Source organism: Fragaria vesca, linkage group LG3 (assembly GCF_000184155.1).
Source record: "Fragaria vesca subsp. vesca linkage group LG3, FraVesHawaii_1.0, whole genome shotgun sequence".
Classification (NCBI taxonomy): Eukaryota; Viridiplantae; Streptophyta; class Magnoliopsida; order Rosales; family Rosaceae; genus Fragaria; species Fragaria vesca.
Window position 1 is genome coordinate 15,930,882 of NC_020493.1, and position 26,350 is coordinate 15,957,231.

The following is a 26,350-nucleotide window of genomic DNA, read 5'->3' on the forward strand; positions in this document are numbered from 1 at the left end:
AATATCTTTGCATGAATGCATCATAATGTTCAGATCTTACTTACTTCTTATTGCTGAAATTTAATTATTTATTGACATATAATCATATTGATTCACTAAAGTTCTTTGTCTTCAATGTTGCAGGTGACACTTAAATGAATGGTGCATATTGAAGTTTGATGAGTATGATGAAAGTATCAGAGTGCCTTAGTGCAGTTAGGACTTATGAGGACTTTCTGCACACTACCATATTGTAGTTGCTATTATTTGGTTTGATATATTTTTTATTTTATAGTTTATGGGTCCCTTTAGAACAAATAACTATTTGTAATTTGATTGGTTTTGGCAATGAGAATGAATTTGAGATTTCTGAATCATGTTGTGCAAATGCTTTATTAAATTGTCATCCAAATTAAAATCAGACAACAGATATCCCCATGGACATCGACGTCTCTACATATTTTAAACGACATTTATATGTCGTCTTAAAGTAAAAGATGACCATAGTGTATGTCGTCTGAGGTAAGTATCAGACGACAGATTAGTGACGTTTGAATGCATTTGAGTTGAGAGAAGAGGTTTGACGTATGTCGTCTGACAAAATAGTAACATGTGAATAAGTTTGAGATGAGAGACGGCTGCTCACATCTTTAGTATTACTTTAGTTTCGACGATACTTTTATGTCGTTAAGAAGCTTTCTAACGATAGAAACTTTAATTTTGTTACGAATGTAGGTGCATACAGACGACAGTTGCTTATATACAATCTGTCGTCAAAGTTGTATCAGACGTCTAACGAGGTCTGTCGACTGAATGCTTATCAGATGACTGCTTGATAGACGACAGCCGAAAAAATATTCAGACGACCAACCTGGCAGGTCGTCTGAAGCCAAAATTGACGTAGTGTACTTTATGCTTACAGCAATTGTTGAGGTGAGACCGTCAAATGTTCTCCAGACCAATAGTTTAATTGACAATGCATCAAACTTATACGTATGAATGTGCTGAAAGAGAGACTGAAAAGGTACATATACATATCTTTTGGTCTCCTTGTCCTTTATAGATTTTGCAAAGTTAACATTCTCAAACCAATGCAGCTCCTTTTTCAAATCTATAAAAATAAGATTTAAGGTATGAACAACACAAGAGGGACCAAAAGATATGTTTATGTACCTTTTCTGTCTCTCTCTCCTAGCATATTCATAGTTTGATGAATTGTCATTGACTATCGATCTGGAGAAGATTTGACGGTCTTACCTCATCAATTACAGTAAGCATAAAGGAGCAAATTACATCTCAGAATCCCAGAAAAATCTTGAGCATAAAGAAACATAGCTCATCAACAATTTGTAGCAATTTGACCATTAGATACGAATGAAACACCGTGAGTAAACCATGTTTATGTATAGAGCCTTATAAGATCGATTACGTAGAGAAGTTCTTGCTCCTTCATACGGAGCCTTATAACCCTTGGGTCCATTATTTATAGCTGAATACATCTCATGAAACTGAGGATTTCTCGACACATCAAATGGTATATTCCGGCCAGTAGCGCATAATCCTCTCATCACCTTCGTAGCAACATCTTCTTTCTCCATAAATTCTGATCGAGAAAACGATCGATTCTATTGCAATAGAGTTTCGTTCCAAAGATTTTTACTTTTTGATCATAAACGTGCATGCAACCTATTTATAGAGTTTGAACTCTAATTATTTTGGGAATAGGATTCCTTATTAAGAAAGAAACAAATCTGTGGAAATCTCTATAATCTGATACTTGATCGGTGGAACTCATAATGGCTCCTAATTACACGTCTAATTGTACTTAGTGAGTAGCTAATCAAACATGCATGCATGTGCTTTTGAATTTTTATGTAATGCTCTTTACGCGTACGTACACTAATGCAGCTAATCAAGTTGACATAGTTAGGAATGTGCTAATTGACTTAATAATATACTGATTGACTTCTACCACTAGTCTTTGATAAAATAAAATTAGCAAAGAGGATCGAGTAGTAGGCAAAAACATTTAGGCTAACTGCGATAGGCCCTGTAATGTACGTTGAACCCACAAAATGTGGATCAGAATTATAATCTAGAGAAGGTAATAGCTGCCATTCCCATGTTAATTAGCAAAGATATGTTTACATTTGCATTATAAAAGACAGACTCAGTTTTCTAGCTCTCTTCATTACATTCTGATCGATTTAACAGCCAGAACATCCTTAGCTCTCTTCTTGGAGAACCCACATTCTGGTTTTGGTTTTGTTCAGGAGAATATGTTGAAGGTATAATATACTCCGATCCCAGCAAACCAATTTCACATTCTCCTCTTTCACTCTGTGATTAACTATACGACATATGTTTCTGCAGCAAAAGATAACCATTGAGGCGAACATTTGGTGCGACAAATGCCGGTCCAAGGCCATGAAAATAGCTGCTGTAGAAGATGGTATTCATCGTATATTTATGTACATACGTGTTATGCTAATTAACGAATCAGATTTTTGTCTTTGATCATGTTTCTTTGTTTTAACTTTCGAGTAATGTACATTGTTATTGCAGGTGTTAAATCAGTGGCTTTTAAGGGGCCAAGGAGAGACCAAATAGAGATAATCGGAGACGGGGTTGATGCAGCGAGGCTGGCCAAATTGCTGAGGAAGAAGCTCGGCTATGCAGACTTGGTGAGCGTGGAAGAAATTGCCGAAAAGATAGTTAAGATTCCGAATAGTCCAAACATGGGAAGAAGAGGTTGTCATCATCATGAGATGGAATTACACATCTATGATCCACCATCATCAGGGGGTTGCACCATTATGTGATGCAGTGATGATATACCTACATAGCTATATGCATATTTCCCTTCACGAATGTATTATCCTTAGCTCTCTTCTTGGCCGGAGAACCCGCCACATTCTGGTTTTAATTAATCTACTACTCCGATGCCAAACCAAGGATGCTCATAGAAGCAACTTTCGTGCTTAAATATATAATGTAATGTTATTGTAGTCAATTTTTCACTATATATCAGTAAGGTGATAGAAATTATTTACAAATGAGCAATAATACAGATGACTTGACCTAGCTACTTGGCCAAAGGAATATTGCAAATTGAAGTAGCTATGTGTCATAGTGCATGTTCTTTCCTTTCTGTTTGGTTTCTGTTTTGACATTCCCATCTTCCTGAAAGATGCTAGCAAATGTCAAGTTGTCAATGACTTGTGTATTTTAAAGAACTTCAATCTCTAAGTTGTTTCATAACCTCTCAAAAAACTTTGACTGGATTTGATCAAAATCCATTTCTTCTTCCATGGAAGAAATCTAATGATTTTAGAGCCTGGGTTTAACAGTATGCAAGGTTTCCCTGCCAACTCCACCGGCAACAATCCAAGTTTATGTTGGAAATTATATAATAATATCTAGAATTAAATTCAGTTTACCCCCTTGTGGTTTGGGGTGACTTTATGTTAGTCCTTACACTTTTATTTTCATCAGTTTACCCCTTGAACTTTTTAATTTCTGTCTGCCGTGCCTAAATTCTCATATTCCGTTTGAATTGACCGTTAATTATTAGCAACTTAGGTCCGATTTGGACAGATAAGGTCCGATTTGCCCAAATTCTTGATACGGGCCTCATAGTTAAGGTTAAAATTATCAGCAATTCATGTCTGATTTGGACAGAATATAGGATATTGGTCATGCTTGAGGAAAATTCAAAAGTTTGAGGGGTAAACTTATGAAATTGAAAGTATAGGGATTAACATGAAGTTACTCCCAAACCTCATGAGGGTAAACTGAATTTAATTCTAATATCTAATATGAATGAAAATAAAATTACTCATGACCTTTCTATTTGAAAGAAAGTATAGGGATTAACATGAAGTTACTCCCAAACCTCATGGGGGTAAACTGAATTTAATTCTAATATCTAATATGAATGAAAATAAAATTACTCATGACCTTTCTATTTGAAAGAGTGTGTCATTTTCAATAGGTGTCTTTAGGAATAAGTGTGTCTCTTCAAAGAGATAAGTGAACGGACATGTTAGTTCACTAAGGGTTCTATATAAACCCATACTCATTTCTCCTTAAAAATAAAATTAAGATTCATCATTTCTTCTATAAGTATTCTTCGAGTCAAGAGAGTACAAGATACAATTTATGGTTCACTAGAGTCTAAAATTGCGGTGCTTCAATCTTGGATCATCGATTGTTGTATTCTACAAGGCGGACGCCCATTGAACTACAAGCACAAGAGTAGGGGCGAAATCTGTCTTTAGTCAAGTGCATTTTTGCATGCCTCAATCAGAAAATCAAGTCAGTTCTTTCTTTTCCTTATACTTCTTTTATATGATTCTTACACTATTTCACTCCTATATTAGGATTGATTTACTACTTACAATCCTAGATGTATATAGTTATGTTTCTTATATTCTTTATTAAAATTTCTATCATATTTAAAGATTATATATATGATTGTTCTCCAACAGTTTATTCTGTTCCAAGCAGTGGTTATAGTGTTTGCAACCTTGATTAGTTCTCTATATATTCTTGACTCGTCCAACAACTGCCTGATCGGGTGGCCTCCTTCCAGAATGTCTGGGTAACTTTGATGCCATGGAGATATTGAACCTAATCATTTCCATGGCGAAATTCCTCCAATGTGTACCAATGGAACTAGTTTAATATCAATCTACTTGAGTGATAATATGTTAGATGGGAAGCTACCAACATCGATATGGCAATCGAATATATTGTACTCGGTTAGAGTTTCTTAATTTGGCAAAGAATCATATCAGTGACATTTTCCCATCTTGGTTGTGGGCATTTCCGGCTTTAAGGGTTCTCTGTCTACGGCGGTCTAATAGATTTTATGGCACAGTCGGCATGGATGCAACAGATTACCTCGAGTCCTCAAAGTTGTGCACCATCGACATATCGAACAATGCCTTTTCAGGTATGCTGCCATCTGACTACATGGAGAGATGGGATTGCCTCAAAATTGTTTCTGTTTTTGAAGACCCATATTTCCAAGACACTTACAGGGTCGGCGCCGGCGCTGTAACATTCCGTTAAGGTTCCTTGGTGACAGTGTTCAACAAAGGGAGAAGTCTCACGTACAACCCTTTGATGGTCCTTACTTGAAACTCGTAGATTTCTCGAGCAATAAATTTGAAGGAAAGATTCCAGGCACCGTTGGGAATTTGTTAGGGCTTTCGTTTCTTAACCTCTCCGACAACATTCTCACGGGTAACATACCATCATCTTTAGGGTACCTCACACAACTTGAATCTTTGGATCTCTCTCGAAACCAGCTTTCAGGAGAGATACCAAACACTCTAGCACAACGACGTTACCTTGCGATGTTTAATGTATCCCACAACCATCTTACGGGGCCTATACCATATGTAAACCAGTTGGCTACGTTTTACAATAGTTCTTACCAAGGAAACTCGGGTTTATGTGGAGACCATTTGTCAGAGAAATGTCATGAAGTTTCTGAGAATGAAGAAAATCATCGAGACCCTGGTTTTCCCATTGAATATATGGTATGTGTTCTTCCCTACATGCAGGACTTGTTTCTAGGCTGGTAGTTGGAATATTTGCTGGGAACATTTTAACAACCAGTAAGCATGAATGGTTCGTAGAGAAATTTAGCAGGAGAAGACGACCACATCGGAAAAGGAAGAGGATTGGACACAGAAAGCATTAGCCTTTTGTCTATCATTTTATCTTACCCTAAACCCTAAACCCTTAATTTTATACAAATCATTTGGCCCTTCAAGGCTATTTATAAATATCATTATCTAGTGCATGCCTCATGCTAATGAATATATGAACACTCGACCACTCTAGTACGTAGTTCAGGAGGAGGGAGCTTATTATTTTATGAACTTACTGAAAATTAGATCGAAATATTTGCTAAATGGACATGGCTGGCTTGTTGGTTTCGAAGGAGCTTCACTAGCATTTCAATTATTGCATTAAAAACCCTAGAAAGAAAGTTAATTAGAACACAAAAACATGCAGATGCTAGCGATCTATGCCTCTATGTTTTTTATTAGATTTAAAACGTTCGTTGATAATGAATAATGATTGTTAATAATCACATTTGCGAATTACATATTTAAGCTAGCCATGCCAGAATAATGATAGAGTAACGACTAATAAGGACATATCATCTTGCTACTTCATGAAAATTTCTATCGATGCTAATGAGATATATCCAAAAGATGTAAATAAGAACATGGAAACGAAGATGAATATTACTTGGACTTAATCGGAGGTCCAAACACTCGGTCCAAACATTCTGTCCAAAATCCGACGCTCTTTTCTAATTAAGGTGATCATATATATATACCTAACCCTAAATTGTCATGTTAATTTGTAATTAACCAGAATTTCTCATACTAGCTAGTTTGACAAAAGCACTTGATTCAAAATCAAAATTAAACAACTTTTCATGTATCATGCTTCGCAAGATCGATATATATATGGGATGATGCATGTTTTGGAGAACTGGAGGAATGTTTTTCGATTGGCTACCTTGAGGTTGTACCCTATCTGCTCATTTACCATTAATTTGCATTATATATGCATTAGAGCCACTAATTAACTTGCATTTTCTTACACAGGCGCCATTTCTTGTATATGTTGCCTCTGTGTTTGGAACTATTCTTATGTTAGCTCTAATTAGTTCTTAATCCACCCTAGCGTCTTCTTTTTTCCTTAGAGACATTATTGTTGATAAAATTAACTAACGATTGAACTAACGAAATTTCAATAGCGAAAATACGAAATTAATGAATGATCCATAACAAAAGAAAATAGAAGCACCATTTAACTCCTTCATGCATCCTCCACGAGATGTGGCATGATCATTCGATTAGTATGTGCCTCTGCATCTAGCATTGGATAGAGTACCTCATACGATAACTGTCCTAGCTCTACCGTATCTTTTGTTTCATTTCTTTTGGCTCTCTTGCTGCGGTCTGCAAGTGTGCTTGGATTTCAACTCAGCATCTTTTTTCTTCTTCTTCTTCTTGTTTGTTTTTTGTTTTTTGAAATTTTGAGAAGAGTTGCATAGAACAGCATATAAGTTGTCATGCTTTGCATATCCTCAATTTGAGTCTCCAGGAAATCCATTTGTATGCCCGGAGATAAACTACTACCCGGCTCACTAGCTTACAGAGTTAGTGAATGTACTATACATGTGGCTACGTGTTTCATCTTGATTGATATCTAGTGGTTGTAGATCTCATCACGATTGTGACATAGACATTTATATTATCTAGTGATTTGATCATCAACTTTTGTATATCAAACCACGAACTTAGAACAACCAAGAAATGGTATCCAATTTAATATCTATGACTTCATTTCAGTTTTCGTCCAAGAACTAAAACCCAAATCAGAAAGGTTAAAAGAAAACAAGAGGTTTTTCAATGGAGGGACATATGTGCCTTTTGGTAGGTTCTCTTTCTCTCATTTCCATAACAAAGTTCGTATAACCAATCGATCCCCAGAGTTTATTTGTTTCTTGGACTAAAGAAAGAAAAAACTAAATTGTTTCTTTTAAATTTTTGGTTCTCAGGCTCTTCGGTAGTATTCTAAAGTGTGACATACAAATATATTGAATTTTCTTTTTTTGATGATCAAAACTAAGTTTTATCGTCCAATATCATTTGATCGAGTGACATAAGTCTTTCTTTATAAATAGGAGATCGTGAATTCGGGCCGAACTCAAAATAGACTCCTCGTTGTGTTTGATCGAGTTGTTTATTTGATTAAGGAAAAAAAAAACTAACTTTAACCCATAGAGCAAAAGAAAAACTTAACAGCAAGGGGATGTGCAAAGGTAGAAATATTATGACAAGATCCCCCACCAAAACCTCACCAAATGAGGCAACATCTTCTCCAAAGCCACATCAAGTGGCCTTGGAGACAAGGCGACAAAGCATCACCCATCCACATATTCCTCCACAAAAGCTTTTCCAATAGCTAAATTACACAAACACAACATCCATTTGGACTCTCATTCCCACCATGTTCTCTCTATTGTGTCTCTCTGCCTCTCTTCTCATTTACCAAACCCAACTTAGTGAGAATATTAGTCCCCAGCCTTTGCCTTCTTGGCCTTTGGCGCTTTGCACCGCAACTGCAGATACTTCAATTTCTTTGTTTACATCATTCATCAGAATCTGCTAGATGGCTAAATATTTGATTAGATTAATAACGATTTTCAAACTTTACCCCATGTCCTATTCCTATATATATGAACTAACACAACCACAATTAATGCCACACCTCTAACTCCTCCTTAAGGGCATTCTCAATATATAGTCTCATTGAAAGTTACACTTGCCTCATACCTCTCATGGCCAGATCACAGAACCTTAATGATGGAACAGTCAAAGTTCATTCTTCCATTGCCTTGTTGCAGGAGAGATTTAAGCAACTGCAGAGAGCTAAGGAGATGAGGGAGGAGAGAGAGCTCTTGAGGCAGCTCATAGCCGAATCTGCGGAGAGGGCTAATCAAACTCATCAAGCCGCCGCACATTTTGAGCCGAAGGAGTTGGTGTTTCAATCTGAAATGACAGGCTCTCAGTGTAAGCAACAACCCCAAGTCTCAATGTATCTCCAACCCAGTTACTTGCAGAGCAAGCAAAATTATCAAGCAGCCATGCGCAGACCGAGCAAACTTGATGATTCGGATGTGGATACTTCTCTTCACCTTTGAACAACTTCTAGCAATCATGGACTTCATTTCATGCTTATTAAAGTTTGTCTTTGTTATATTGTTCTAGCTAAACAATATCTATAAGAGTATGAGTCTATATAACTAATTACTTTCTATGGAGAAATATGAGCAATGTAATTATTAATATGTACCAGGACGATCAAGATCACCTGTTTTTTGTTCACTTTATATTGTCAATTATAATCATATAATTCATATTGGTTTAATGAGGGAGGATCTAAAGATGACCTCCTTACTTTAAGAATTTGAAGATTTCTACTATTTTACTTTACTAGATGACTTCATTTAACGATCTCAACCATTGATCCTCTAGATTCATATGCAAGAAACATGTCTACAAAATTTCAACTAATTCCATAATCATTTGGTCATTCAAATTGACGTAAACAATTGTAAACCGTTAGAGAAAATTAAAACGAATATTGTGCTAATCAAATGGTTAAACATTTTTAATCTTGATTAATTTTTTGTAGGATTCATATGTGGGTAAGTAGCTAGGGATTTGGTGGCTTTGATTGTCAAAATACATGCTAGAACAAAATACATCCTTACTTTAAGAGTTTAAGGCGGTCCTCTCTAAATCCGGACTCATGGTTTAATAACTATTACATTTCCTCTTCATGACACTATTTTCTGCAACCCACATGATGTTATATTTTCAATTCAAGTTGATTACCAAAAAAAATTTCAATCCCAAAAGAAGTCACTAGAGACTGGACTGAGGCCTCATGCATATATTGACTGATGAAATATATTGAAAGAACCTATGGCTTTTCTGAGGACTGCTCCCATCAGTCGCCGGGGCAAATTAGTGAAATACTGTGCAGAAATTTATCAGTAGGCAAAAAATCATGCCACCAGCTTCTATATCCTTCCTCAAGATTAGGGCTTTCAAATTTATAAGTAGAGGGATCCATAAAGAAGAATGCAGGCTTGGAGGTGCTTGTTAGTCTCACACCAATTTTTGTATCTGTTTAGTCTCAAATTCTGGGTTGAAGATTGGAATCTCTTTATCAAGGAAGAAGAGTGGTGTGGTTAGTGATCAGCTTGTGGTAGCTTTCTAATTTTCTCATTTTTATTTTGTTTCAGGTGCTTAGAGTTTCATTCTTTACCAGCATGGCACAAGCATTTCATATGGTAATCATCCTCTAATCCAATTTGATCTTACAAAGGGTAGAAATCTATCCACAAGATTTAGAAATAACCGCCAACAAAAACAGAAAAGAAAAGGTAAATACAAGTAGAGGGAGCTCAATGCCAATAACAAAATTGGACGATCAATCCATCACTTCATCAGAAAGCTAAACATCTTTGGCCCTCTGCTGTTGAATTGGTCCCTCCAACTACCTGAAGACTGCCTACCACCACTAAACCAATGTCGACATAAAAAAATGGCACTTGGCATATACACCAAACATGTATTACAAGAGGTAACTGAAAATCTACAGATGTTGAAACATCAAATAAAGATTTCTTTACAGCATTCACTCCTGACTCGTTATTTTCTCTTCTCAATTTTCGCTCTTCTATGATTCCCGCTAAAAAATGGAAATAGGAGCAATTCAACTAATGCCTACTGAGATTATCAACGGTGTCTTCATGCTCATCAGGTATTTCAAGATGTGGTCTCTTCTGGAATGAATCTTCATCAGATTCTCCACCATCTGAGTCATGACCACTACTAGACTTTCTTTTCATAATTTTGGGAACCAGGCGGGCAACCTCTTTGGTCTCCAACGTAGCAGTATCATTTTCTAACCTTTCAAATCGAACAGCACCAACCTTTCTGGCATTTCCTGCCAGAATCTGCATTCATGACAAAGTTAGTCTTCATAGTGTTTTCTAGGCTCAATAGTCAGAATACCAAATCATCAATCTACTATCATGGCCTTTATTTTCCCCATGTACACTCTTCTGTTAATTTTCAAAGAAAAAAAAAATATCCTTCACTCTATCAAGGTATTAGTTTTGTATGAGAAGCAAGAAAAGTGGGTTTGAATGTGAGGGGTTAGTCTGAGAACACAAGACTCTGAATGAGATTCTTGTCAGGTTTTGTAGAAATGCCATGGTGGCACTGGGAATTGGCATTGGGTTTATGATGGGAATTGCTAGTCATTCATGGCATCTGCAATAATCACTAGCCATCTGTAGATCATTTAAACCAACACATGAAAGGCTATCCTTCAAAGTTGCACTTAATTACGTCTGCAACATGCAATGGATTTGCATTTATTTTAGCAAAATACTCAGCATCCTACCTCAAGTTTAAAAATTTGGTGCTTTTCCTTTTTCTCCTGCTTCTCGGATTTGGACTCATCATTCTCCTCTTCAATTTCCTTTTCAAGAACTACTTTGATGCTCTCACCCGTCCTTGGTATATAACCAAATGCTTCGCATATAAATCCGGATACCGTCTCATATTGATGACCCTGCAAACAACAGGTGAAAAGTGAGAGGTCAACATGCCACTGTGCATAATTGATGGAGAATGCGTCTTTATGATTCAATCCATATTACACCTTTGTATTGAAATAATAATAAAAACACAGCAGAATTGGAAAGAAGAAACACTTTGTGTAAGTTAATGCTCTGATAAACAACACTGAGCAGACATTTACAAGGTTTTGTAATTCTGCAGTACAGACTTAAAGTCATGATCATAGCCATCAGGCTAATGCCATTGCTCAACTGGGTCATAAAGTCGATTTACACCCTGAACTTGCAATTGCAATAATTGGCAACTTTACTTGGCACAAATTGTCAATTTTCCCCCTCTCTGTCAAAGAAAACTCTCCACCAATATTTCTGTTAGTAAGTGATGTCGCACTTATAAGATCCATCTGTTTGCCGATGTGGCTACAACCACATGACAAACTAAGAATTAAAAATAGAAGATAAAGAAAATAAAATAAGTTTTCAACAATGTAGAAGGAAAAGAGATGATTGAGAAGATGGATGGAAAATGCTCGATTCAATGGAGTGTAAACTGAAGCAATTGTGAAAGGGGAATCCTTAATTTGATGGAATTATGGATGAGAAATACCTAATTAGACGGAGAGGGTGTAAATTGACAATTTCTGTCAAACAAAGTGTGGTGATCTTCACAATTGCAAATTTGTGCAAATTGACAAATATGGCCAAGTTCAAGGGAGCATATTGGCAATTAAGCCGAACTGTCACGTGGGTATAAAGTATAAACCATGCAATTAAACTATTAAAGTGAATATCCATTGCATCCTTGTGCTCTTTTAAAAGAAAACAATAGCTACATATAAGATCGATCAACCATTGATAAGAAATGCTACATCAATGTGGATAATTTTTTATCAAAAGGTCATAACTATTGATTATTGTTCAGTTTTGCTGCCTGCACAAGAGTAAGGTGGATGCTGTGGGATTCTCAAATGGTTTGGACAACTGTGCTTTTGGTCCGGTGTTAAGAATTTCATGATTTTAGTTCGGAACAAATGGACCAAAACTGTAATTCACACATAGGCCCTTGATGTTCAGTGTGCTCCGGGGCTTGGAGTTATGGTTTTATTCACCCCATTCTGTAGCGTGTGTGCTATTAGGATGGTGTGAGAACTTTCACTCCTATCAGATGCATAAGATATAAAAGGCTTCAGCCTGTGTGTGTTTATGGACTCCTTGGCTTGAGTAAAACCAGAGAGCCTTCAAAGACATCGAATATTCGATCCTTGAGCTCAGTGACAATGTACTATCAAGGACTACTGGACTTGGAAATACTTGACAATCTATCAATGCACGGTCTCCTAGGTGCTTTCTAACATATTTATACTTGCAAAAATTTAAAACCTAAAAAAAGTATCTGATGTTCTAGTTATTCTATTCCAATACAACATTGCAATATGAATGCACAGGCTAGATGCACCTCAACTGTATTTAAAATGTGGCTCTTTAGCAATAACCATTATGAATAAATGAGTAGGAACAAGGAACTAATGTTCAGGATTCAGGGCCAGTAGAAGCAGATGAGCAAATGCCATAAATGGAAATATTAACTATGAAAACTTTCTTCAGACCATATTAAAGAAGTCCTGAAAAAATAGAAATGGGTATACCAATATATAGATTCAAGAACCATACTCAGGATTTAGAATTCAAAAGGATAAATACCTCAGGCATTTTCACATTTAGATCTTCAGAGAGCTGGTCAATAGATGTGTTAGCATCCACATCAAACACTCCCTCTGCACGCATTACTATGTAGCCAGTTTTTTTCTGAATCTCCTCCTGATCCAGATTCAACAGTTTCAATAAGTAAATTTGTAAACAATAAGTTACCAGCCAGTCAGAAGTACAACAGCTGATTCTGTCAAAATATTAAAACTATGGTTATTAGGGGGCTTCTCCAATAAGGACCTTAAGATAAGGATTAAATAATTATGCCTGATTCCATCACTGGATTAGTATTTAAATTTAAGACTACATTTTAAATCTTCATAATAAAACCTCCTTTGCTGAAATGATAGTCCTAATTAATCCTTCTATTAAGATGCTTAATATTATTATTATTATATTGCAAACCAACAAAGTATGGTTTTGTGTGTATTCAGGGAAGGCTCATTTACTTTCCTCATGAAAGAGAAGATCATTTCTTGAGTATAGATTTTATGGGACCAAAAAGACTTTTACTTGTTTACATCTAATTGTTTTGCTAATTAGTTATGTCTATGGGTTGTGCCCTTTGCCGCTTCTGTTCTCAATGACTTATCAGAAAGAGGTAGATGAAAGGCCATACCTTGGAATCATTTTCATCAAAAATTTCACCAACAATTTCTTCCACCACATCTTCTAGTGTAATTATCTGTTTCGCCACAACGCAAGTAAGGATGGTTACTTGTTAGAATTTTAAAAGCATCATTGAACATGCTAAATTAAAATGAAAGACATAACATACCCCTACAGTTCCACCATATTCATTGAGAACCACAGCCATGTGAACCTTCCGGATGCGGAATTCTCTAAGAAGATTCCAGACTGACATTGAATCTGCAAAATGAATTACAGTATACTACTTAGTGCACGTGAAAATCAAGGACCAGATGGGAGTTCCAGATTAAAAATAGACAAATGCCTGCAGCCAGACACGACTAGTATTGGGGCTCAGATACTCAGGTGTGCACAGAGTAGAACTGAGCAGCATGACCACATTGCTAGAGTTGGCAGTATGAATGTAGGATTAGACTCATTTAGTCTGCCCACTGACTTATACAAATTATGATCTATATGGACTTTAAGTTCCAGACTGGCATGACAGTGATGGTCAGGTGAAATTCTCCAATGACGGACTTGCACACATGGGGCACACTCTTGAGCACGGTCCAGACTCTTGGACACAGCTGATGGTATAGGCTATTCTATTGGTTTGAATGAGTTGATAAAGTCAAGGCTAGTGATTGGTAAGTGTTCCATTTAGGCTTAGTTCACACCTTCAGAGAAAAGAAAGAACCAAGTACATACAAAAAAACACGGTCCGGGAAAACAGATTAGGCATTGTTCATCGCCTTCCCAAGGGTTTGCTGGATTTGGAACTAAAGGTTAAAGAAATCACCTAAACATTTTAAGCAACAACGACCCAACAACTTCAATTCCAGTGATATCATTTCATTTCAAAAATGGTTCGATTTGTAAAGAACACAATAAAATTTTTCTGTAACGAATACAAAATAGTTACATAATGAATGTTTTTACGAATACAAGTGTTGACCAGAACTTGAATGCAAGTGTTGACCAGAACTTGGGATACTACTAAAGCTTACCCGGCACAAAGTAACCAGGTTTTTGAGCCATATCCCCAACAGTAGTACTCTCTAGTAGCTCACCCTTCAAAATTAAACACAATTACAATTCTGCACACTATGAGATTGGTACATATAATCAAGAAACAACGAGTATGTGAACCGCAAAGGGAAATAGGACTACAGTAATCTCACCTTCTGAACAAAATCCAGGAGATCCATTGCATAAGCAATGCCTACGATATTATCAACACGCTGCTCAAAAACTGGCACCCTAAAAGAAAGTTCAATACATTACCTAATAAGCAAACTGAGGTGTACAAATCTTCTCTGAAAAATATAATAATAATGAACGCAAATATTGCTAAAAAGAAACATCCTTGCTTACCTTGAATATTGATGAGTCACCCACAAGTCATGAAAATCAATCAGCGTTGCACTGGCATCAATTGCTACTACATCTACAAGAGGTGTCATCACCTCTCTAACATGCGTATCTTTAATCTCCAACACATTCTCAATCATATCCTGCAAAATATTTTATTTGTACCAAAGCTTTACCTTAAATAAAATTATATATAGATACATGTGTGTGTGTGTATCCAGGATCACAGAGACCACATTATTGAACAGAGGTTCATAGATTTTAGTTAGAGCAAATGAAGCCATTACCATTTCAAGCTTCAAAGGAGACAATAATTATGGGCCATAAGATATACTTGTATGGTTGACCTAAGAAAATATGTGTACACACCCACATGTGAGGGATCTAGAGAGCACATCCTCTTTATAGTATCATTGCATTTGTACTAAGCTACCATCCACAGTTCCACACACCTCATAAAGAGTTTCAATACAAATACTTTGATATCCCACACCTACCCCTTAGCTTTATTCTCTCCGTATACAGTAGGACCTAAACTCACACCCAATATAACAACATTCTTCTTGAAATAATAAATGTCACCTATACAAATATAAAAATTATGGATGCAATTGCCGGATACTTGATGGCAGCAGCACTGAATTTTAAGCGTATAGCTTGCATAACATTGATTTATTTTCTTCACTGTTAGCATTCAGAACAGAAATCATGGTTTACTAGTTGGTATTACCAGAGCAATCAATACTTCAGCAGAACAATTTTATAAATAAAGCTATTGGAGTACCTGTTCTTCCTCCTCGATTGCCCCACTTAACTCTGCCCCTCGCAACATCAGTTTTAACTCCTCTTCCGTAACATATGGTTCACTGATTGAAAGAACAAGAAATTTAAAACAAACAAAATAGAAGGTGTGGAGAATTTAAAGTTGAGTATTCAAAACAAAACCTTCTTCCTTTCAACCCTAGAATTTTCAGCATCCCCATTGATAGATATGTAACAACTCTTCCCACCGGATATAGAACCAACGAAAGCCACGCCACCGGCCTAACCTAGAAGTGTCAAACCTCAATACACGTCAAATTAAGCACGACAAGCAGGAGTAACATAAGAAAAAGAAAAAGAAAAAGAAAAAAAAAAAAAAAAAAACTAAAATAAAGATTGCACCACTATACCAAAAGGTAGGGACATCTAACTAGTATTCACATGTGGAACTTGCTTAAAGTAAGAGAATGAATCTAACTTACCACAAACCTAGCAACTTCTGTGGGATTGTGAACAGCAACACTTTTTGGAGTTATTTCTGTGAGGAGCAAAATAAGAACCTTGCAACATTAAAGGGAGAAGGGCAGTATTAGACATCAGTTCGATACAAATAGTATTTCCTCATATGTCATTGCTTTCCCTAACAAGTGAGGAGAGGACAAAACAGAACACTGATTTTGCATTTTATCAAATTTCAGTCTCAACACCCAATGTAAATTACAGTGTAACATCTGACACCCAATAAGATGTCAAGCAAATGTGATCAATCTCTCTCCCAGACTGCTCATAAAAGTATATGCTACTTGGTCATTAAAGAAAGAACATCTCTTCCGTATACGCTCCAGATACCAAATATATTTTCGTGTCAATGTTTGCAAGATTACTGATAAAGGATAGATAGAATACAAGCTATTGGCATTTTCAGCATTACAAGTTTGATCGTACAAAACATCTATGCTATAAGAACCATTGGAAACTTAAAGTGACCAGTATGTAGTTTGTCAGAATAAAACTTCAAACCTCCAACTATGTATAAAGCAAGCAGGGAAAATAGACATACAGTCATTACTCCAGTTGCTGCACTAACACCAGCTTCACCAAATATTGCTGTTGCAGCCTCTGTAACTAAAGCAGTTGCTCCAATATTGACAACACTGAGTACACAAGTAAATTCTACAATAAGAAAGAAATGTTCAACTTCATCACGAAATAAAGGAAAAATAAGTACCAACAAATATGAGAAGGAAAGTACGTTGTGCCAATAAGTATGGTTGTCAAGAACCGAGTCACATCATTGCGAAGCAATCTGAAGACACCATTTTCAGGCTCTTTCTCAGCCAACTCACGTACCTGACATAAACTAATATCAATTAACTAATCTCCTTTCAAAATTTACAAGGTCAGATCATGCACATTCTTTCACATCAATGGTTGGATCATTACCATGCTTGCAAAGATTCTAATCTCCGCACATTAACTAAATAATGGTAACATTCTAAAGACAATACATTATCTACATATATTTTAGTTACTCACATTCATTCAAAAATTCAAAGGTTTAGATCGTTTACGTTCTTCCCAGATTTCTAATGCACTCTATCATTCACTAATCAATTGCTATATTTCAACCGCAGGACTTTATCTACTCAAAGGCACCCTTAAAGCCAAAACAGAATAAAACTTCATACCTTCCAAGGCCATAGTGTGGTAATCGAAGTCTCTGCCATTGAGAAAAACGCCGAGAGACCCAAGAGCGCTGCCAAAATTAAACCTTGCTCTTTAAAAACCTGAAGAACCTGCAGCGTCTTGGGCCAAGCATTTCTGAACATTAATATGCTCTTGTCAACAACCCCATAGCTCGCACTAACCACACCCTCCACAGCAAAAGCTCTCCTAGAACCATACACCAAAACCCCACAAACCATAGCAGCTAAAACCACTCCACACTTCACCATCACCTTTACAACATCAAAACTGGAACCCGAATCACCATTTGCACCACTGTAACCCTCACTATCTTTACCTACAGCTCTGAAACGAACCCTATTAGCAAACAAGTCAACTCCTTCACATCTTGGACCCGAAAACCTTCTAAAATCGCTAGTGCCGATGCAATTCGATACCAACCGAAATGGGTGTCGATTATTTTGCACAAAAACCTTGGTGGGGAAACTCTTTTGCTTATTGTAATACAAGAAACTCAATGATTTGGAACCTGAAATGAACCTGGGTGGGCTTAGAATTGAAGACTCAAGCGCCATAGCCACAAAATATAACCCAAAAAAAGAATATGAACAAGACCCAGAACCCAGAACCAAAAACTAATCAGCTTATCAAAGCCAAAGAATTAAATGAATGAATTTGTTTTGTTTTGGGGATGTCAGAAGTGGGTGTTATAGTGTGGATGAGGAGGGATTGTTGAAGATGAAGAGAAGTGGGGAAAGAAGAGGGTCATAGTTGAAGGGAAAGGAGGGAGAGATAGAGAAGTGGGTGTGGGATATTGTTGGGATTGTTCATAAACATGTTTGGGTGTTGGAGTTGGAGAGAGAGGAGAAAAACTTGGCGGACTGAGCAAATTGACCGTGGGTTTTGTTTGCTGCCTGGTGAAGAGGGGCAGGGGGGGCGTTTGGTAGGAGAAATTTTTCTGTCCTGGACCACGTCAGTATGTCTAGTGGTCCTTCTTGACCAATAAAAAGCCGTTATATAATATTTTTTAATATGTCATAGTAGGATAAAACAATTATTATATTTAACTTAAGTAAATTCAACTTAAAAATAAATAAATTAAGTAAAACCAACAAGATCAAACAAAAAAAAAACTACAGATCTAGGTTCATCATCTCCTAACCAAAAAGAAGAAAAAAAATTAACCAGATCTCCATGATAGTTGAAAGAGGATGGAGGTCGAAGAAACGAGCAAAGAAAAACCTTAAATTGAACAACAAGGAGATTTGTATGCCTTCGAAGTTGGGTTTGAACTGCTCCAAAATAATTATTAAACCCTTCACATTTCTTTCAAATGTCCCAATGTCCTCATAAAAAAGTTTCTAGAATATCTATAGTACTAAGTAAGTGATCTTAATTTAGTGAACTATCATGGAGATCTGATTTTTTTTTCTTTTCGGTAAGGAGATGAGATGAACCCTAGATCTAGATCTGGGTTTTTTTTTGTTTGATCTTGTTCGGTTTTACTTAATTCATTTTTTTAAAGTTGAATTTACTTAAGTTAAATACATAATTATTTTACCTTATTCTGACATGTCAAAAAATACTACATCACGGCTTCCTATTGGTCAAGGAGGACCACTAGGCATGCTGACGTGATCCTCCTGGAGGACGGAAAAATTTCTCGTTCGGTAGAGGCAAGTTGGATTAAACTTGTCTCGTGCAAAATCCAACACTCCACCGTTTTGTTTTGTTTTGTTTTTTTGTTTTTTTGTTTTTTTTTCTTTCTTTAATAAAAGACATTGGCACATTGCTTCATATATATTTAATTCATTTTATTTTTTTATTTTTTATTTTTCTTTGTAAATTCAAATTTATTAGAAGAAAAAAAATTTATTCACACACCTTTATATACTTAATAGCCTTTTACCTGTACATATTTGCACGAAATCATAATCACGATCAACTAAAGATAAGTTTACCCTATTGTACAGTTATTCGTCTTACTAATAAGTAGTTTTTATGATTATTTATTTATTTAATTTGTTTTGATTTTTATTTTGTTTTTATTATAACAACCCTTGGTTTTTATTTGTGTTAGTTGATTCATTAAGGGTAATTATAAAAGTTTACAATTTGGTGAAGCTTTTAAGGACCGGCTTTATAGTAGTAGAGATACACACCTCTATTTTTTTTATCTAATTTTTTTCCCTAAACTTCCTCTTATACCCTCTTTATTTTACTTATACACTCTTTAACCCATCATCTTCTTTCTTCATTCAAAACCGATTTAAAGCAAGTTGTTGCTCCATAATCTATCACTCTATTTTCTCATCTCTATGATTAATACTATCAATTTTTCAACTAAAATCAATCGGTAAACAAATGAAGCTTAACAAACAATCAAGGGAGACAAATTGATTGCAGATATTTTTTTTTTTTTTACTGGTTTTCTCACTCAAATAACCTCCAAAACTTTCATTAAGTCGAAATAGTATGAAAATTTGATATCACTAGGAACCTTGTACACTACCAATTCTCAGAGTAGTAAATATGTATAGTTCTTTAAAAGCTTAGCATCCAAATTTATTTATTTATTTACACTACCAAAAGAAAGACTTTAGCCGACGAAAATAAAAAAAACCAGGCCGACGAAATTTCCCTTCGTCGGCTAATTAAAAATTTTCGTCGGCTATGGTCAACTTTAGCCGACGAAATTAAAATTTCGTCGTCTGAATAATTTTTTTCGTCGGCTATAGTAATTTCGTCGGCTAAAGTGCCTTAATTTCGTCGGCTAAAGTGCCTTATATTTGCAGATCTGGACAACAACTCATCTGGGAAAAAAAAAATTATACGTAGAACCTTCAAACGCAAAAAAGTCGTGAAATAAGATATGACCAGAATGGTGAAATACGTCTACAGTTGAAAAATCACGATATTCTGGTAAAGTCTCAGTGCCGATAGTTGCGGTCAATGCAATTTACCCTTATTATTCACTATGCTGCATATTTGGTTTTTGGTGTCCGATTGACTATTGTGATACATTTCCGGAACCGTAACGGCCCTCCAAGTCAAACTCATGGCCATTGCCATGATGTATGGGCCTTTTTGGCCATCCGAGTCCGTTTAGGGCTTCAAAATGCAGTTTTCTTATTTCCGATTAAAGTTGACCGTTTCGATCGAGCCCTTAACTTTGTCGAATCCAGTTGAATTTTTTACCATAGACATCTTTCGTCATAATGATCATATCGGACGGTCGAATTTTGGTTTGTAAATTTTAGTCATCGGAATCACAATGTGTCTACTATTTACCGTTATTATTCCCTATAGGGAGCCCTATCATCGGAAGGTAAATGTCTCAAAAATTTTATATGGGCAGTTGCGTCTCATCTACGTGAGATTTTTTTTGTGTGGAAGGTTTGACCAAACCACATAATATAGAGGGAGATATAAGCGTTTTCGTGTGATAAGTGACGATGGATTAGGGTTACCCGTTTCGATCGAGTCCTTAACGTTGTCGGATCCAGTTGAATTTTTTACCATAGACATCTTTTGTCATAATGATCATATCTGACGGTCGAATTTTGGTTTGTGAATTTTAGTCATCGGAATCACAACGTGTCTACTAATGTTGTGTAACTTGTTTAGTAGGTTATACAACTTTGTGAACCAACTCTATATAGGAAGCAAAATTATCAAAAATTTCGTGAAATAAGATGTGTTCAGAATGGTGAAATACGGCTATGGTTCAAAAATCACGTAAATCGGGTAAAGTCTCGGTGCCGATAATAGCGGTCAACCCTATTTACCGTTATTATTCCCTATGGGGAGCCCTATCGTCGGAAGGCAAATGTCTCAAAATTTTTATATAGGCGGTTGCGTCTCATCTACGTGAAAGTTTTTCGTGTGGAAGGTTTACCAAACTACGTAATATAGAGGGAGATATGAGCGTTTTCGTGAATTTATAGACTTTAGCCGATGAGATATTAAAAAAGTCGTCGGCTAAGGTCAAAAATTTTTGGGCGGTAAACCAAATTTGGAGGAAAATTTTCAAAGGACTTTAGCCGACGAAAATATATGAAAAGTCGTCGGCTAAAGTCGAAAATTTTCAAAATTTTCAACCAAAATTTTTTGGCGGTCAACCAAAATTTTCGAAAGAGTTTAGCCGACGAAAATAAAGAATTTCGTCGGCTAAAGTTCTTTATATTACTGAAGGTGGATGGTAAGAAGTCTATTTCGCCTGCCAGATTTTCTTCTCGGCCTAGCTCCGCCGTCAAGCCACCGGAGACCGCCACACTTGTCCCAAAAGCTTCGCCGTCGTCTCTACTTCATTGCTGGATAGGTGGTGCATCGAGTGGCGCCGCCGTGAGAGATAAATCGAGCTCCAAAACTCGGTCGGTTCGGATTCGGTGTCGATCGAATTTCTCTTTCCTCAAGTCACCATTTGGTGAGTTTTATATATGGATAAGTTGAGTTTGATTAGTACTGCATTCCCCTAGAATTTGGTAGCTCGATTCGGTGTGTGTGAGGAGAATCGAAGATTTGAAGTTTTTAGGGTTTAAAATTGGAGATTTTTATATTTTGATTCAATTGACCTATTTAGGCTTAGAATTAGGCTTCGACTTCTTCTAGAAAGTTGTTCGAAATGTTGAGAAGAATATTCTGTCAAATTTTAGTGGTGATTGGAGGTGGCCGAAAGTTTCTGCAGTTTTTTTTTTCAAAACCCCAGCAACTTTAGCCGACGATATTTAAATACTATATTCGTCGGCTATAGTACTTTTTAATTTTTTTTATAAGGTTTAGCCAACGAATTATGGCATATTTCGTCGGCTATAGTTATTTTTTAAAATTTTTTATAAGGTTTAGCCAACGAAACAGACTATATTTCGTCGGCTATAGTTATTTTTTTAAATTTTTTTATAAGGTTTAGCCGACGAATATCTTAATTGTTTCGTCGGCTAAAGTCTGGGAAAAAAACTGACGACATGTTTTTCGTCGGCTAAACTGCGGGACTATAGCCGACGAAATTTTTTTTTTCTTCAGCTAAAGTCATCACAGACGACCTTTTCCCGACGAAATCTTAGCCGACGAATTAAGCTAACAGGCCGACGAAAATTTTTCGTCGGCTAAAGTGCTTGTCCTGGTAGTGTTAGTTTTTTTTGTTCATCTTCATGAAAAGGGTAAAATTGTATTAAAAAGAATTATAAAAAATAGTTAAGAAATTTGGCATGTGTGAATAAAATAGAAGAACACAGAGCAAAGGAAAAGAAGAAACAATCTCAACCTATAAGGCGAACAAAACAATCATAGGCAACACGTCTAAGAAGAACAACAAACAAACAAACTTGCAGAAACCAAAAGAACAACTACCCTAACGTGGAAACACAAACATAAACACATCATCAAGAGGAGGTAATGATCCTCCATTCCTGAAGAAGAGCTTGATTCGACGAATGGTGCTTGACCTTTAAAGATAGGAACCCTAGCTTCTAACAATATTGATAATTGCCTTAAGAGTAACTATTGGAGGCTTGCAATCATTTCTGAAAGTTAAGTTCTGTTGTTTCTTTCTCTCCAAATAACATAAACAGTAGCTCCCAAACAGAGTTTTTCAATCTCAGCAGACAAAGACTTACCAATCCATTGGTCAGAAGCCCAGAGAATAAAATCAGGCCAAGGAGGACAACGCCAACTTTCCCCACATTTGCTCATAAGACTAGTTCAGATACCACGAATGTAAAGACAATCAAAGAACGTTGCTTCATATATTGATCAAACTGAAAGTATGAAAATAATAGCAACATGATCTGTCCTCGTGGATTACGTTAGAAATTGAAACATGCAAAATTACCTAAAAAAACCAAAGCTACTGTTAGACCAATTTTACACATATTTTCATTCCCTTAAATATTGAATTTGCCTTGTTTTTAAGTTCATTTTAGCTTTCACTAAATCATTTCCTATTTATCTAGGAATATTCCAAGAGTGATGGAAACATGTATTTTCAGCATTAATATGGAGGTCGGAGTTAGGAAGAATGTTGGTCCAAGGTGGAGCAAAACGTAAATTTTCAGATCCGGCCAACCACCACTTTTGACGGCACAAAGGACGGCTCACCACCACTTTTGGTGGTGCTATGTGTTTTCCGGCTATGTTCATGGAGAAACAAGGAAGAGTGACATTATACATATTCCATTACACTCATTCACCATCATGCCATCATAACCAAATCCCTAACTTTTGGTTCAAAACCAACTCCATTGCTTTTCTCTCTTTTCCCACACCATGCTCACTCATCCTTTTACTCATTAGTCATTCATAATCTCCATCAAGAACATGTTATGTCACATCCCAACCCTTAAATTTTTACCTTATTTACTAGCTTAGTATTAATAAGAATTTTACCGTCTCCGTCAATGAGTTATGGTTTAATTGGTCCCTAGAGGGGTTTTGAGGGACGATTATTTCGGAGGAAATGTTCGTAGGAGGAAATTGTGACGACGGTAAAAATGGTAAATTTTAGCTAGTAAAAGGTAATTTTATTGGGGTATTATTTTTGGGTGTAAATTCTGGAGTTGGGGTTTTTTTTTTGTTGATATTAGGTTGGACCGGTTTGGGAAGCCCAGAAAATTAGCCTCTCTCTTTTTCCCTGATTTTCTCTCCCTCTTTCTTTCCCCCCGAGCTTCTCTCTTCCCATCTGACTTCCGGCCACCGTCCGGCCACCGCAACCCGCCGCATTGGTCCCGTTCGGTCGGCCTTCAACCCAGCTACCTCCCTGGACTGGTGGCAGCCCCTCTAGCGCCGCCGTGAGGGAGTTCTCTCCCCCGAAAGCCTTGGCTGCCGTGGGGGTTTCCTCGCCGGAGCTCCCTCCTCCGGCCACCATAGCCGGAGCTGCATGGCTCTTTTGGAAGCTCTCCTCCCGTGCATCAATCCCTCCAAAGGGCTCAACCTCTCTTGGTCTAGGTAAGGAGAACCGGTGAGTGGAAGTTCTAGGGCTTTTTGTGATGTTTTTGTTCGATTGACCTAGTTAGGCTTGGAATTGGTGTTTGTGCTAGTTAGGAAAGTTGTAGAGGGGGTTGAGAGGAAGCTGTTGTTGAAATTTGGTAGGCATTGGAGGTCGCCGGAGTTGGCCTCCGGCCGCCTCTACCGGCGGAGCAGGCGGCGGCGGCGCAACTGTTAAAGGTTTTTCATGGTCTTAAGTGTGTTATATTAAGGGGAGTTTATTGGTATGAAGTTTGAAATTTTTGGAGGAGTTTTGAATAGGTTTTGGATTTTTGAAAGATCGGTGAATTTGGCGGTTAATGGGGTAGAATCTGACCGTTTGATTTTCCTTATTATTGTTTTAGAATGTCGAAATAAAGGAAATAAGGCTGTGGTTGGATTTTGGCGTGAATCCGATAAGCTTAACCCTAGAAATGGTAGTGGGTTAGATGGAAGAGTTTTGAGTTATATATTTAAGTATTATTTATTCTGAAATTGAAGTGTGGTCTAAGCATGATGTTTGTGCCAGGATTTGAGGAGACCTCACTTGAGTGCCGAATTGGATTTCGTCGGGCTTATGCCTAAAGTTGTGAGTGGACGTTTGTTTTAAATTAAATGCATATGATGGCCTCATATTTAATGATGGTTGATTTTTATATTGTTGATTCTTAAATTGTGGAATAATTTCCTTTTACGATTGATTTCTGCGAAATATTTTCGGAAGTGATTATTCATATTTTATTGGTTAACTTCGCTATTTGAAAAGTACTGAAAATGGGATCTTTCGGTAGAGCCATACTTTTATAGCCTCTTTTGTAATTGGCAATTTTCATTATTTTGGAGAGTTACTGAAAATGAGATTTTCGGTGAATATGTATATGGATATTTATGAGGAGAGTATGTATATAAATGCTAGCTAGCCATATATGTCTGTCCACCTTAATGGCGTAGCATATAGCCGCATTATGATGTGACGTGAGCGTTGGACGCGAGCTCAGTAGCCCTATATGAGTATCTAATTCATATAGGGGGTATGGGCACATATTTATACACCCGTCTGTCCACCTTAATGACGTAGTGTAGCACCGCATTAAGGCGTGACGTGAGCGTTGGACGCAAACGTAGTAGCCTTGTATGAACTTCTATTTTTCTTATATTTTCATAAAAATTCATACAAGGAGTATGGACGAGTGTAGATACATATATATATATATATATATTTGTATTTTAGCCTGAGAGGCTGTATTTTATTAAGTCTTGGAGACTAGCCGGAGCTAGTTGTGTATTTGCCAGTTTATGAGTTATGAGCTTTTGAGCTGTCGCATGCAGCATAATTTCTATGGAAATCAAATTGGGAAAGCATAAAGATTTTTGTTGCTAATTTTTGTTAAGCTTACTTTTGTCCACTCACTCTAACGTTTTCAAATGTTTTCCCCTGGGCCATTCGTTTTAAAAAATGCCCAGTTTGCATGTTAACATAGTTGAGGTCGGACGTACATGGAGAAGAGGCATGGTCAATAGTATAGCTCCCGCTCATTTCTCTATTTCTAGTTCATTTCCTTTCAAATAGAGTTGCTATGAACTGTGGCTGTTGGTTATGAGATTTTCTTGTTTAAGTTAGTAAATGAATTGGGAGATGTTGTGATTTGGGGAGCACGAAGGCTCCAGGAGTTTAAGGTTGGATTTGGATTTTCAGAAGTGTTTGCAGGTTTTATTAGGAAGGGTTATCCATTTTTAAGGGAGGTTATACCGAATTTTTGGTAAACTTTCCTTGGAGGTGGTCCCCGTAGGATTTACTTCGGATTTCAGGGTGAAATTCGGGGTGGGTCCTAACATGTTATGTATTTGTAGGGGTCAATCACCATGTTCATTCATCATTTCCCTACTCCAATCACACTTAACCTCTTACATGTTTGTCCCCTCTACTTTAATGACCAAAACCCATATTTTCACTCCACCACATTGCTCCATACATGAGAAGCAAAGGGGAGAGCTGATTTTACTTCTCTCTCTCTCTCTCTCTCTCTCTCTCTCTCTCTCTCTCTCTCTCTCTCT

General features: G+C 36.8%; 2 protein-coding genes across 2 annotated transcripts; one reads left to right on the plus strand and one right to left on the minus strand.

Moving 5' to 3' along the window:
- The first annotated feature begins 4,924 nt into the window (after positions 1-4,924).
- Positions 4,925-8,719, plus strand: LOC101293867 (probable leucine-rich repeat receptor-like protein kinase IMK3-like). The gene is made up of 3 exons (XM_004295819.1): positions 4,925-4,936; positions 5,025-5,528; positions 8,423-8,719. The coding sequence occupies exons 1-3, from the start codon at positions 4,925-4,927 to the stop codon at positions 8,717-8,719; spliced, it is 813 nt and encodes a 270-aa protein (XP_004295867.1).
- Positions 8,720-10,106: 1,387 nt separating this feature from the next.
- On the minus strand, positions 10,107-17,987 carry LOC101308848 (DUF21 domain-containing protein At1g55930, chloroplastic-like). Its single transcript, XM_004294417.1, has 14 exons — positions 17,338-17,987; positions 16,902-16,999; positions 16,710-16,803; positions 16,132-16,209; positions 15,833-15,936; positions 15,672-15,753; positions 14,891-15,030; positions 14,698-14,776; positions 14,524-14,587; positions 13,662-13,753; positions 13,503-13,568; positions 12,878-12,994; positions 10,999-11,169; positions 10,107-10,546 (listed from the first exon to the last, which is right to left on the minus strand). Exons 1-14 carry the CDS (start codon positions 17,908-17,910, stop codon positions 10,307-10,309), a joined length of 1,998 nt encoding a protein of 665 aa, XP_004294465.1. The 5' UTR covers positions 17,911-17,987; the 3' UTR covers positions 10,107-10,306.
- Between the last annotated feature and the right edge of the window lie 8,363 nt (positions 17,988-26,350).